A 13,493-nucleotide genomic window follows, 5' to 3' on the forward strand; every position below is an offset into this window, starting at 1 on the left:
TCCTATCACACTAATAATTTGGATTTTCATAACCTTATCATATTAATCATACGACTAAATCTTAATAGCTAACCTCGTATGCCACGTATACATTTCAAGAATGTGTAATGTCCCGTTGCGCGTCGATCGATTTAGTCACGAGTGACAAATGTGGTGCGTGTCCAGCACCACATTGCACTTTCCATGCAGTCGTGACTTGAGGCGCGAAGTGAGTCGGAGCTCGTCGTTTTGCTTTGTTGCGTAAGCATGGCTTGTCCGTGCACTTTCGCGTTGATTGGTTACGACAAACGCAGTCACTTAGTACACGACCTGTGGATAAAGGTCGAAGGGTCTCTCCGTGATTGATTAGAATCTTTGATTCCATCTCACGCATCATCCTCTTTATTAGCCTTCTATCCTACGGCTAACAAGCACCTGACACCAACGTTGACGACAAAACTCTCGAGGACAATGCTTCATCACCTACCGCTGGGCCCACATTTTACCAATCATAAAGAAGGTGGGAAACGGGTATCTAAAAACGCGTAGGAAAACCATATTTGCCCTCTCAAAGTATCAAGAACACGGCCACGTTTCTACGATCGTTTCGGTTCCCCACTTCGTTTCCGCTGTTCTCTATTTATGCCAACCACCAAAAAGCACGATGTTCGATCTCCGTCTTCCACCAATCGCCAATGGTTACCCACAAAACCCCTCGTATCTTTTATTGCCTCTTCGTCTTCTTCGCCTGTTACGTTTCCCCTTCCTTCTCCCGCGTTTCCCTCTCCGTGTCCCCGGCGACCCTCACCCGGGCCAACCGCACCGTCACCGTGCGGTGGTCCGGCGTCGACTCGCCATCGGATCTGGACTGGCTCGGCGTCTACTCCCCGCCGGACTCCGCTAACGACGAGTTCATCGGCTACGTCTTCCTCAACGCCTCCGACGGCTGGCGCTCCGGTTCCGGCTCCGTCGATATCCCCCTCGTAAACCTCCGCGCCAACTACGTCTTCCGCGTCTTCCGATGGAAGCGCGAGGAGGTCAACTACCGCCACCACGACCACGATCACAACCCGCTTCCAGGGACCCGCCACCGCCTGGCCGCCTCGGAGGAGGTCCGGTTCGAGACCGCAGCGGGGCCGGACCAGATCCACCTCTCCTTCACGGACCGGGAGGACGAGATGCGGGTGATGTTCGTGACGGCGGACGGGGCGGAGAGCTTCGTGAGCTATGGGCTGGACGCGGCGCGGTTGGATCATATCGCGGCGACGGCGGTGAGGAGGTATGAGAGGAAAGACATGTGTGATTTCCCGGCGAATTCAAGCATCGGGTGGAGGGATCCCGGATCCATACATGATGGCGTCATGAAGAATTTGGAGAAGGGGAAGAAGTATTACTACACGGTAAGGCGAACCTGTGGTTCAAAATTTGTTCTTCTGTGCAATTTATGGTATTATTAGTCTCTTTTTTGTATGTTTGTGATAATTTAGTTGTCGTATTTATTGAATCAATGTTGGGGATCAAGGAAAATGATTCAGATGCAATCAAATTATTGCACTTGATGTCCTCTCTTTTGGGTTCAGAATTATTTGCGCAATGGATCGGTTAGGATTCTAGGGTTCATTGATTGTTGAATCTTTCCAAGATACCTGTAGAGTTGTGATGGATAGAAGTGAAGCGAAGGAATATAAATTTCACTTAGAGAGTGTTTGATTGATAGATATACAAACATCAGCCATGGCATGATGAAAGCTCATGGCTTTGGGAGTGAGGCTCATCTGTTGCTGTTAATTGTCTAGATAAAGGCTTCAGTTTATTTCTTATTCATCAAATAGTTGCTTCTGGCTGCAGTCCACCAGAAACCGATATTGGTCTTTGTACCTTAATTTGATGAAATTTGTCGAGTTTGCTTTACTTGTGTTATTTCTCTATGTGCCTTCATTGCGTGCTTTCAGTATCGACCCTTATTGTTCTCATAATTTGAGAATATACAGAGCTAAAGTATTTAACGGATTCTTTCGATGGTTATTTTCTTCCTTTGTTTCTTTTTATGTCCTGTAATTCTTTTGCTATTGAGATATATCAGAGTCTAAATTCTAAGCTACACTTGTAATGGTCGTGTACCTCGCAATAAGTATCAAACACCCCCCACCCTCTCTCGGAATGCTTCTTCCAAAATGCTTGTTTGTCAGCTGTGCCTAGATGCAACATTGATTTAAGCATTAAAGATGGTGTCATATCCTTATCCTGTATTAGCATGAACACAATATTTTAATTAAGGAAAACTGATGCTTGATTACCAAGATCCTAGTGCTTTCCTGCTGCTCTTGTTTTATTCTCCTTATTAGTTAATTAGGATATTATGTTTAGCTAAATATCAGGAGAAGAAAACAAAACCTTGCTTAGTCTCTCTTCACATATTGGTTTTAACAAAATATTCTTAACTAATTAGTGCTTCTAATTCTCTTTTCACAGGTTGGCAGTGATGCAGGAGGTTGGAGTCCAATCCATAGCTTTATATCCCGCGACAGTGATTCAAATGAGACAATAGCCTTTCTGTTTGGAGACATGGGAACTTACACTCCATATGCGACCTTCTACCGCATACAAGAGGAGAGCAGATCGACTGTGAAGTGGATTCTTCGTGACATTGAATCCCTCGGTGACAAGCCTATGTTTGTTTCTCACATTGGGGACATCAGCTACGCCAGAGGCTTTGCCTGGATATGGGATGAGTTCTTCAATCAGATTGAGCCTATAGCTTCTAGGATCCCCTACCATGTGTGCATAGGCAACCATGAGTATGACTGGCCAACACAACCTTGGCGACCAGAATGGTCCTACGGTGTATATGGAAAGGATGGTGGAGGTGAATGTGGTGTTCCATACAGCATCAGATTCAAAATGCCTGGGAATTCTTCATTTCCAACAGGGACTGGAGCACCAGACACTCAGAACCTTTACTTTTCGTTCGATGCTGGTGTTGTACATTTTCTCTATATATCAACTGAAACCAATTTCCTCCGAGGCAGTGACCAGTACAACTTCATAAAGGCTGATTTGGAGAGCGTTGACAGAAACAAAACACCTTTTGTTGTTGTCCAAGGCCATCGTCCCATGTACACAAGTAGTAATGAGCTAAGGGATGCTCCAATGAGGGAGAGAATGCTTGAGAACCTGGAACCCCTCTTGGTGCAGAACAATGTAACCCTTGCTTTATGGGGCCATGTTCATAGGTATGAGAGGTTCTGCCCTCTGAAAAACTTCAGATGTGCGGATGTGACATCCAACTTTACATCCATTGGTGGCGCACCAGTGCACCTTGTAATCGGAATGGCAGGGCAAGATTGGCAGCCAATCTGGGAGCCGAGGCCTGATCATACTGATGTTCCAATCTATCCTCAACCTGAAAGATCTATGTATCGGGGTGGTGAGTTTGGCTATACACGGCTTGTTGCTACCAGGGAGAAGTTAACTCTGAGCTACATTGGAAACCACGATGGACAAGTACATGATATGGTGGAAATTTTATCTGGCCAAATTCTGAAGAGTGTCAATGACGATGAAAAAATTCTGGAAAGTGGTGGCGATGGTGTGCTTGTGGTGTCTGTTTTCCCATGGTATGTGAAAGCCACAAGTGTGTTGGTTGTGGGCATCCTTGTGGGATATGTTCTCGGTCTTATAACTCGTTGCAAGAGGGATTCTTTAGAACGTTCTCAATGGACTCCTGTGAAGAGCGAAGAGATGTGAAGTCTTAGGATGAAGAATTAGTAGAACTCTGCAGCATCAAAAACAATGAAAGGTTTGATTTGTGTTACTCACCTGGATCAATAGAGAATTCATAATTGCTTGTCGAGATAAATTATGTGAAGCTGGAGTTTCTGTACAACCGCCCCCATGTATGCATCTGCCAAAGAGCTGCCTTCTGGTACCTTTCATCTTTAGGGTGTGCTGTAAGACATTCAAGTTCTAGAGATGTATGTACTGCATCTATAAAACATTTTATGGCTTATTATGTAATGGTGATTCGGATTCATCTCATGGTATATATTGCTGTTTTTGGATCTTAAAGAAATGAAAGTGGTTTAGCCTTCACATGATTTTGTGATTTGTTAACATATATGTATTTTACATGCATGAACTTGAACAATGTTCTTTCCTGCTCTCATCGTTATGTTTAGTGGGTTCAACTTAAGCATTATATTGTCTCCTGTTATTTGTGAACTTTAAACTGTTGATATCTATCAAGAGTTACCATTGACAGTCATAACTTGATGTGGCTATATATCCATATAAAATCACCATTATATAGGATTGGCTAAGATTGTTTCTTTGTCATATAAGTGATCATAATCTCCCTACTTGTAATATGAACTGACTCAGTGGTATCAAGCGTTACAAAGAGTATGATCAATAATCAAATCATATTTTTGGTGAAATACATAAAATATATGAATAGGAAAAGAACCATGATTTTTTTTTAGGTATAAAATGATAATTTGGAGCTCCTCTACAATGTGTCACAATAATTGTTATAAATAAGATAGTATTTGATCATTTTTCCAGCCCTGAATTGAAATGTCTGATTCAATGCCTTCTCTCCTCCAACATTGACCTTCTTGCGTACTCGGGGCTCTGAAAAGTCAACACCGGATGAATCACCCGTTAAACTGTCAGGTGTGGTGTCGGCTCTCAGAATCCTGGAAACATCAGCCTTGACAAGTTTCGGCGGTGGTTCAACCAAGCTGATAGGCGGGGGATCGTTCATGGGTGAGGTGGTCCAACTGGTCCACGTAACTCCGGGGTCCACCTTCACATCACCGTGCACATTCTGCTTTGGGCTCAGTGATGTCAGCTAAGAATTCCTCGTACTGTACATCCCTTGAGATTCTTCTCTCGCCCGCTAGATCCATCGCCTTCTCTCGCTCACCGCCCGCGTCTCCTTGCCTCGTTCCCCCAAGCCCTAGCAATGGCGATACGTAAGCTCCTCACTCTCTCTCGACGCCCCCTCCTCCTCTCTAGCCGATCCGCCTCCACCTCTGCCGCTGCCGCCCTCGCCTCCCCGGACCCCGCCCCCTCCCCGGCCAAGCCCCCGGTGATGCTCTACGATCGCCTCTCCGAGGCCGTCCGATCCAAGATCAAGCGCCTCGACGACCCTGACCCCCGGTTCCTCCGCTACGCCTCCCCCCACGCTGCCCTCGTTGACCATACCCCCATCCTGGCCGCCCCGGAGACCCGCATCACCACCCTCCCCAACGGCCTCCGCATCGCCACCGAGTCCACCCTCGCCTCCCGTACAGCCACCGTCGGCGTGTGGATCGATGCCGGGAGCCGATTCGAGACCGATGAGACTAACGGGACCGCGCACTTCTTGGAGCACATGATCTTCAAGGGCACAGAGTCGCGGACGGTGCGGCAGCTGGAGGAGGAGATCGAGAACATGGGTGGTCATCTGAATGCTTACACATCGAGGGAGCAAACCACCTACTCCGCCAAGGTGTTGGATAATGATGTGCCCAAGGCGCTGGAGATCCTTGCGGACATACTTCAGAACTCGTGCTTTGATGACAAGCTCATTGAGAGGGAGCGGGATGTCATCCTCAGAGAGATGGAAGAGGTAAAAGTTTATAATTTTCACCTCTTTAGTCATGTGAAAAAATAACTTTCTTGGAAATATTCGCACCAACGTCATCATTACCTCACAATTATTTTTTAAGCTAAATTTGGTTGTTTACTGTCTCTAGCCCAATTGTTGTGCTCTCTAAGTTTAATTTGGACTGGAAATTTTAACATTTAAAAAGATAGGGTGGAAGGGAGGGATGGGGAGGATGATGATGATAAGTGAATGGACCCGTCAAACAAGGTGGCTAAAGTTCCTCCAGTAAATTAACCAGTTCATCTCGAAGTTTGAGAAATTATATACTTGGTTAACAGCCATTGAGAAAGCAATAATATTTTTCAGTTATATTGCTTTATCATGTTCTAATTTGGCAATGTTGGGGGTGAAAGCATCTTATCTTTGACATTATAGATAATGCATCTAAAAGAATTACTGATAATTGAAGATCTCTCTGATCATGGCTGCCGATGACTAGTGATAATTTGTGCTTGGTGTTAGAATTAAGTGGGGTGAGTAGCAGGATCGTTAAGTGCAGTTTTATGCTCTTTTAGTTCAAGTTGAAATTCTGTTATGAGTTCCTTTCTTCCTGGTTCTCTTTTTATTTTTATTTTTATTTTTCTGGTTCCCTTTGATCAGGTAAATATTTCTATTTTCTTATGGACAGGATTTGCAACTGCAACTGGAATTGAAGATCCTCATAGGTTAAAAGAATTCTTTTATGCTGTTATCAAGTAAAATGCATTTTAAACTTATAATTTAATGGAAATATTGATAACCTAAATTTGTGCTTTTGACATCATGTCAAACACTTAGTTTAGGAAAACCTCAACGTACTGTTGTTGATTACTAATGGATAAATATTTGATGGTCCTACTTATTGTTATCATTTCTGTCTCTCTTGTAGGTGGAGGGACATACCGAGGAAGTTATTTTTGACCATTTGCATGCGACTGCTTTCCAGTATGCTCCGCTTGGCAGAACTATTCTAGGACCTGCTCAGAACATTAAGACAATTACTAAAGAGCATCTTAAAAACTACATAGCAACTCATTATACAGCCCCCAGAATGGTGCGTTTTTTGGCTAGATTAAGTTGTCATTCTTGGCTTTCTATATGTTCACTGGTTTAGTCTAACTTCGCTGCCTACATGTTTTATGATCATCCTGGATTTAGTTGGTGTAGATTTAATTATTAACATAAATGAGTAAATGACTACTATTTTTTGTTTATGATGATTTAGGTCATCTCAGCTGCTGGTGCTGTTAAGCATGATGATGTAGTTGAGCAGGTCAAAAAGCTGTTCACAAAGCTGTCAAATGATCCTACTACAGCATCCCAGTTGGTTGCAGAGGAACCAGCTATTTTCACTGGTTCTGAGGTGGGAATGCCAGTTTTCAATGCATGGTCATTTTCTCTTAGTCATGTTATCTTTGCACAAGATTCTTCATGTCAATTAAAGTTTGCCGTCTCCAGATTAGGATGATAGATGATGATATTCCACTTGCGCAATTTGCGGTTGCATTTAGTGGAGCGTCTTGGACAGATCCAGATTCTATTGCTTTGATGGTCATGCAGTCTATGCTAGGTTCTTGGAACAAGAATGCAGGTGGTGGAAAGCACATGGGGTGGGTTGTTACTGCTCATATTGAATCCTCAATACTATAGTTCTTTTAACTTTATATAGAGTTCAATAAGATTACTTTTTAACTTCCCTTGTTTTGCCATGTATTCACCAACTCTAAGCAGTTCAGAGCTGGCTCAGAGGATTGCTATCAATGAGATTGCTGAGAGCATGATGGCCTTTAATACAAATTACAAAGATACTGGCCTCTTTGGTGTTTATGCAGTTGCCAAGGTTAGTTTCTTTTTTGTGTAATCAGAACATGTGAAATATTGAGATTCTAATGGATGTCGAGTGACAATGACTGATTCGCAAAAAGGGCCTTTTGGTAGCAATTTTTTTCTTACAAACTCAATCCAATTATTAGAGTTTGTCACAAATTTTATTGTTTTTGGTGATTTAAGAAAATTGGAGTATTACTTGCAGAAACTTGCTATTTCAGTGCTATTGCTTACGGATTCTTTTGTACACTAGTGATCTATAATGGTTGTATTAATCGGGCTAAATTTTGGTTCCATCAATGCAATGGGATAGGGATTCTTTTGTACACTGGCTTTTAATACAGGGAATATGCTTTCTGCCTTTGCCAGTAAAAGTTAACTTGATAGCTAACTATTTTTTTAACCTTTCATGAACAGCCAGATTGCTTGGATGATTTGGCCTATGCAATTATGTATGAGATAAGCAAGCTGTCCTACAGAGTCTCAGAAGCTGATGTTACTCGTGCACGAAATCAGGTAATTAAGTGACAGATATGCTTTATCTGTTCCTTTTTGTTGATATTGCAGAAATTCTGTATCAGCTGTTCTGTAAAACATAGAAAATGACAAAACAAGTAGATATTCTCAATATGGAAATGTGAAAGATTCAGCTTTCAGATGAAACTATCTTATTAGTTCCTTCACGGCTTGTATGTTGCTTGCAACAGCTCATCAGTGCAGTTAATATAATTCATGATAAGGCAAATCTTCCATGAAACTGGACAAACAATAGCTATTTTGTGAGACATGAATTATTGTTTGTTATTATCTAAGGAACTGGAATTGTTTTTTCAATCACGTGATGGTCAAATTGCTTTTAAGAATGAGTATATGGTCATTACTTTGTCTAGGAAGTATGTCTTTTTTGAAACAAGTTGCAAGTATTAACGTCACTTTGAGGTGGTTGCTTGTTAAGTTTGTGGCCACCTTCACTTGCATATGATTGTTGCACATTTGCTACATTCCTTTTAAATCAAGTGCAAGTGTGTTGAGAGCGAAATATCCAAGATTGAGTGTGAGTATACTAACTTGAGATGTAGATGACTTGACAATTAATATGGAGTGTGCTTCAGCTATGAGAGATTTATTTTTAACACTTCAAGATAGCGTAGGAAACAAATTAATTATGATTTAATTATTTCAGCCAAAAAGTTCTTTACATTTTTTCTCCTGAGAATATAAGTATTACAAACTGCATCTTTTGTTTGTGTTCTCTTGGTTGTTTGAGGCCAAGTTGTCATAGATAGAGTAGAAGAGAAAAAGTATAGCTAAATTATTATGAAATATCGATCAATTATGATATAATGAATGTTATGTAATAATTATGTAAATACATCTTATGGTGAGGCTAAGCATTCCTTGCTAAGCACTTCTGAGAAGACGTTTCTTCCATCTGATGGCAATGTGTAGAAAGTGGGTCCAACGTTTTCATGGATCCCCATGATGCAACTTTTGCCCTTTGCTCATCGAAAATATGCTGCTCAAGATTTATAAGTTTGATCGTTGATCCGATCACCTTTGGCTTCTGAGTTTGATATGAAATACAAGTTCTATAAATGGCTTAAAGAAAATTTATGAGTTTTTTGGTTCAAGTGGATTAGATAATATTGCCTAGCAAGTAGGAAGTAGTAGCATCTGGAAAGCTAGGATGACACAATCAGTCTACACATGCTCAAGACTTTTCGCATTTAGTTACTTGCAAAATTTGGTTGATTCTGAGGTTGAAGTAAAGAGCAGCATGGCGTTTATTGAATTTATGAGCTAGTTATAAGCTGCAACTAATTAATCAATTTTCACAGCTCAAATCTTCCCTTCAACTTCACATTGATGGTACCAGCCCTGTTGCTGAGGATATTGGCCGTCAGGTAATGAAACAGACGTTTACATCTGAACAACATGCTTGTTCAGTCGCATTAATTCCAAAGCTTCTACCTTGCTCTTTTTCATACCTCATATTGCTACTAATTTTTTTTGTTTGCAGATGCTTACATACGGCCGTAGAGTACCAGTCACTGAACTTTTTGCGAGGATCGATGCAGTTGACGCAAGCACTGTTAAGCGTGTCGCTAATCGCTTCATATTTGATCAGGTAAATCCTTACCTTCCCCATTCATTAAGAGATGAATTATGAATAGATTCACAAGCCAGTGGTTGGATTACAGTGTGCCACCTTGACCTTGCAGGACATCGCAATTGCAGCAATGGGGCCGATACAGAGCCTTCCAGATTACAACTGGTTCCGGCGCCGCACCTATCTGCTCCGCTATTAATAATTTTTCTAGATCTTCTAAATGTGTTCTTCCTTGTCCCTTAATCTTTCTTATGCTGGTAGCGATCGTGATGACTACCAATGAAAGCTGGAGATGTTTGAAAAGGTTTTGCTTTTTGCTTTTGTTCCACACATATGTTTCTGCTGTATCCTTTTGGATTAAATAATGAAATCTAGATACATTAATTATTTTTTTGTCAATAAAATCTATTCCATCCACGCCTTTGTTTTAGTATGCATGTTTTAAGTCTTCTTTTCGGAATAATTACATATCACTTTCTATAGTTAATTATGATTAGTATTTTAATTTTTATATTTTTAAAATAGTATTAAATCCTTATACTTAGGAAGTTGAAATATTTAATCTTAATTTTTTATGTCGTTAATTTTTTTGACGACACGAGTGAGGATAAAAATATAATTTATTTTTTAATTATTAAATATATATTCTAATGGTTTTTTTTTTCTCTCCTCTTTCCCACACTCGACTTGCACTCTTGATCATCATTGTTTCTACATTGCTCAACCATTATTTCTCTTGCATCATTCGTCGTCGTTGCATCGGACTCACTCGAACATCGTTGCTCGTCGTCGCTCCGAGTGGTCCGATGTAACGACAATGAGTGGTGTAGAAGAGGCGACGATGAGCGGTCCAAGTGCAACAATAGTCGAGTAGGTAGGTCCGGTACAACGAGGGAAAGAAGGGAGAAGAAAGAACTATTATGATATTTTAAAGAATATATATTTAATAATTAAAAAATAAAAATTATAATTTTATCTTCCTCGTTCTTGTCCTTTTTGCACGCGTGATTTTTTCGTCAAAAAAATTAAGAAGAAGAATTGGGGTTAAATTAACGACAAAATGTTAATCATAGTTAATCGGGCGACTTAACTGTTTTGCTGATAGGTTCGAGTAATTGCACAGCGGAATGTTTTCTGATGAAGATGATGCGATATTAATCGGGCGATTTACGGTTTTGCTGACAGGTTCCAATAATTGCACAGCGGACAAGGAGATCGACGCCTTTGTGCACAGGTACGCATAATGCTTGGCTCTCTTTCTCTCTCTCTCTCTCTCTCTCTCTTTTAAAGCATGCAGAGTTCCTACGTTCCTCCTCCTTACCATTCCCTCGATTGAGGTGCTAAGACTTCTCTGACAGAAACCTCATCCTCCATGGCGGTCAGTCGCCACCTTCCTCCTCCTTCAGGTCGGCCGGCGGCAGGAAGCACTCCATGGACAGCCCCCACAGGTTGAAGTCCACCTCCTCGATGGTCCAAGTCTCCTCCATCTTCCTCTTGTGGTTCACCGACCCCTCCCCGTACCGGAACAGCGTGACCATGGTCCGACCCGCGTGCGCGATCTTGACGCCGTCGACGTAGCGGTAGTCGCGGATCGCCGACTCCATGCTCGTCTCCCAGAAGATGCTCTTGCTCTGCCCTCGTCGTCCGGCCTTCATGCGCAGGAGATGGGTGTCCGCCAGCTGGACGAGGAGGCCGGTGCGCTGGCTGAAGTATCCCCATATGGTGTGGTGGATGATGTCGAAAGTGTCGGCGCTCCGGGCTCTCAGGGTCGCTGGGTTCGACTCCAACTTCAGGATGAAGCACTCCTCGCCATCGATGACCTTCTCACCAATGCAGACCGCGTCCGAGAAGAGGGTGGCCGTTGACCTTGGATCCAAGCCCTGCAGAGAACATTAACACAAAGGGAAACCGATTTAGATCCAGTCGCGCAATCTTTTCTCTTGGGTTGACTGTGAGCGAGGAGAATACTTGTAGGGATCGGCGCAATGGCCGCGGCGGGCCTCGAGAAGCATGCGATTGCTCCGAAGCCGACTGCCTCCACGCCACCTTGCCGTCGCTGCCGGCGCTCATCTTGCTGCCCGCCATGATGAGCTCGAAGTACCAGACGCCGGGGTTCTTTTGCCATAACACGTACCCTCCGATCTCGCCTTTCCTCTTGGCGGCCACGGTCTGGTTTCCGACGTGGAATTCCGACGCACTCATCTTCAGCTTGCCCACAGCGTACATGCTGCTCACCGACGCCAACGCCGTCTGCCCTCCGGTGGCTGCAATGTACTGCTGGATGATGTACTTGGCAGTCGATGCTTGCTTTAGAAACAGGACAACATCCGTCACACCGTGTCAATTTAATGCTAACGGATGAAGCTTATATATATATATATATATATATATATATATAAAATTCTAGATAGGGCTAATTATTTATTATCCTGATAGTTAATTACATTAAGTATTTCGATCTTTATATTTAAAAAATTATATTTTTATCTAGAGTGAAATATATGGTTCATTTACTTTAACAATGTTAGTTTTATCAATAAAAATATAAAAATAAAAGGTAAAAATATAATTTTAATATTATAGTTGATGGTGACGAACAACGTCAGTGATGATGGACGTCAACACTACTATGGGTCACAGATGGTTGTTATGAATAAGAAGAGCATCAACAAGAAATGAGGACTACTCTACATTTACGTCAACATTGACGTAGTTGTCAAGCGGCCCTTTTGCCGTTCTACATCTATATTAATGTCAACTCATATACAAAGTGACCCTTATCTTTCATCGTCATTCTCCTAATCCACAACAGTCACCTATGCCCTCTAGTGATATCGTTGTTTGCCACTATCAACAAAAATATTAAAATTATCTTTTTATTTTTTTATTTTCATATTTTTATTTATAAAATTGATAGTATTAGTGTAATAGACTTAGATATTTTACTTTCGTAATTATTGACATATTAATATAACTTTTTAAAGTACTTAGATACAATTAGGTAGCTAACTAAATATAGCTAACTAAGTAGGGTAAGATATAATTAGCCCTACTCAGATACAATAATAAAATTAGGTAACATTAAAAGCTCGTCACCTAAAAAATAAAAAGATAAGCAAACAAAGCTTAGGCGGTCGATACTTATCCATTTATAATCTACGTATCAACATGGAACATGTGATGTACATGTAGAGAGAGAGAGAGAGAGAGTCTTACAATGGAGCAATCCCGAATCTGAATGGAGAGGTTGAAGGGGTGATCGAGGGGAACGGGGCAGGGGATGAGGGGCGAGCTGACGACGTTGAGGAGGAGCTGCAGTTCGACGGTGCGGCTGGACAGCTGAGCGGGGGCGGCGGCCTTGTCGAAGGCCTGCGCCTCGAGCCAGGTCCTCATGTTGCGCCACCGGGCGGCGCCGGTGCCCGCGCTGGCGAACATTTCTTCCGGGATGGGGACCTCGAGGACGGTGTCGAGGCCATCTTCGCGATCGAGGTTTGGGCACAGTTTTCTCATCAGACTGGACCAGTGACGGGTGGGGTGTGGATGGATGCCAAAGAACTCAGGAGATGGAAATGGAGATGAACGGAGAGAGAGGGCTCAGGGAAGGATCCACCTTCCCTCCACCCTTGCTATTGCTTCGTCGAAGGAATGCACGGGACGGGGACGGGGACGGGGACGAGGACGAGGAGGAGGAGGAGAAAAGAAGAAGAGTGCAAGAAGAGAGAGAGAGAGAGAGAGAGAGAGAGAGAGAGAGAGGAGGGGTTGGCAGATGGCAATGGAGGAAGCGCACTCCCCGTAAAATTAGTTGTCGAGAGGTCTCATGGGCGCCTTTGCTCCCTTGACCTACTTTTGCGGTCAAAGGATGTCAAAAATTGCATATATGCAAAGTGTGATTCTTATATTTATTTCCTTAATTTTTTACGTATTATATACGTATATATATACACA

At 42.5% G+C, this 13,493-nt stretch overlaps 3 protein-coding genes across 3 annotated transcripts; 2 read left to right on the plus strand and 1 right to left on the minus strand.

The window, feature by feature from the left end:
• The first annotated feature begins 639 nt into the window (after positions 1-639).
• On the plus strand, positions 640-4,071 carry LOC103975622 (probable inactive purple acid phosphatase 2). The gene is made up of 2 exons (XM_009390636.3): positions 640-1,379; positions 2,452-4,071. The coding sequence occupies exons 1-2, from the start codon at positions 675-677 to the stop codon at positions 3,724-3,726; spliced, it is 1,980 nt and encodes a 659-aa protein (XP_009388911.2). The 5' UTR covers positions 640-674; the 3' UTR covers positions 3,727-4,071.
• A 670-nt stretch (positions 4,072-4,741) lies between these two features.
• LOC135605848 (probable mitochondrial-processing peptidase subunit beta, mitochondrial) lies at positions 4,742-9,965 on the plus strand. Its single transcript, XM_065096371.1, has 9 exons — positions 4,742-5,593; positions 6,501-6,665; positions 6,837-6,974; positions 7,070-7,221; positions 7,343-7,451; positions 7,856-7,954; positions 9,277-9,342; positions 9,459-9,566; positions 9,661-9,965. The coding sequence occupies exons 1-9, from the start codon at positions 4,946-4,948 to the stop codon at positions 9,745-9,747; spliced, it is 1,572 nt and encodes a 523-aa protein (XP_064952443.1). The 5' UTR covers positions 4,742-4,945; the 3' UTR covers positions 9,748-9,965.
• An 862-nt stretch (positions 9,966-10,827) lies between these two features.
• Positions 10,828-13,219, minus strand: LOC103976275 (uncharacterized). Its single transcript, XM_009391479.3, has 3 exons — positions 12,765-13,219; positions 11,517-11,855; positions 10,828-11,428 (listed from the first exon to the last, which is right to left on the minus strand). The coding sequence occupies exons 1-3, from the start codon at positions 13,056-13,058 to the stop codon at positions 10,928-10,930; spliced, it is 1,134 nt and encodes a 377-aa protein (XP_009389754.2). The 5' UTR covers positions 13,059-13,219; the 3' UTR covers positions 10,828-10,927.
• Positions 13,220-13,493: the final 274 nt, after the last annotated feature.

Source organism: Musa acuminata, chromosome BXJ2-2 (genome assembly GCF_036884655.1).
Source record: "Musa acuminata AAA Group cultivar baxijiao chromosome BXJ2-2, Cavendish_Baxijiao_AAA, whole genome shotgun sequence".
Taxonomy (NCBI): domain Eukaryota; kingdom Viridiplantae; phylum Streptophyta; class Magnoliopsida; order Zingiberales; family Musaceae; genus Musa; species Musa acuminata.

Excerpts from the sequence above, each read along its gene's own strand:
- LOC135605848 (XM_065096371.1), top strand. The coding sequence starts at position 4,946 with ATGGCGATACGTAAGCTCCTCACTCTCTCTCGACGCCCCCTCCTCCTC. Across the intron at positions 6,666-6,836 it reads ATTATACAGCCCCCAGAATG|GTCATCTCAGCTGCTGGTGC; the intron begins GTGCGTTTTTTG and ends ATGATGATTTAG. Across the intron at positions 7,452-7,855 it reads GTGTTTATGCAGTTGCCAAG|CCAGATTGCTTGGATGATTT; the intron begins GTTAGTTTCTTT and ends TTTCATGAACAG.
- LOC103975622 (XM_009390636.3), top strand. The coding sequence starts at position 675 with ATGGTTACCCACAAAACCCCTCGTATCTTTTATTGCCTCTTCGTCTTC. Across the intron at positions 1,380-2,451 it reads GGAAGAAGTATTACTACACG|GTTGGCAGTGATGCAGGAGG; the intron begins GTAAGGCGAACC and ends CTCTTTTCACAG.
- LOC103976275 (XM_009391479.3), bottom strand. The coding sequence starts at position 13,058 with ATGAGAAAACTGTGCCCAAACCTCGATCGCGAAGATGGCCTCGACACC. Across the intron at positions 11,856-12,764 it reads AGATTCGGGATTGCTCCATT|CAAGCATCGACTGCCAAGTA; the intron begins GTAAGACTCTCT and ends CTGTTTCTAAAG. Across the intron at positions 11,429-11,516 it reads CATTGCGCCGATCCCTACAA|GGCTTGGATCCAAGGTCAAC; the intron begins GTATTCTCCTCG and ends TGTTCTCTGCAG.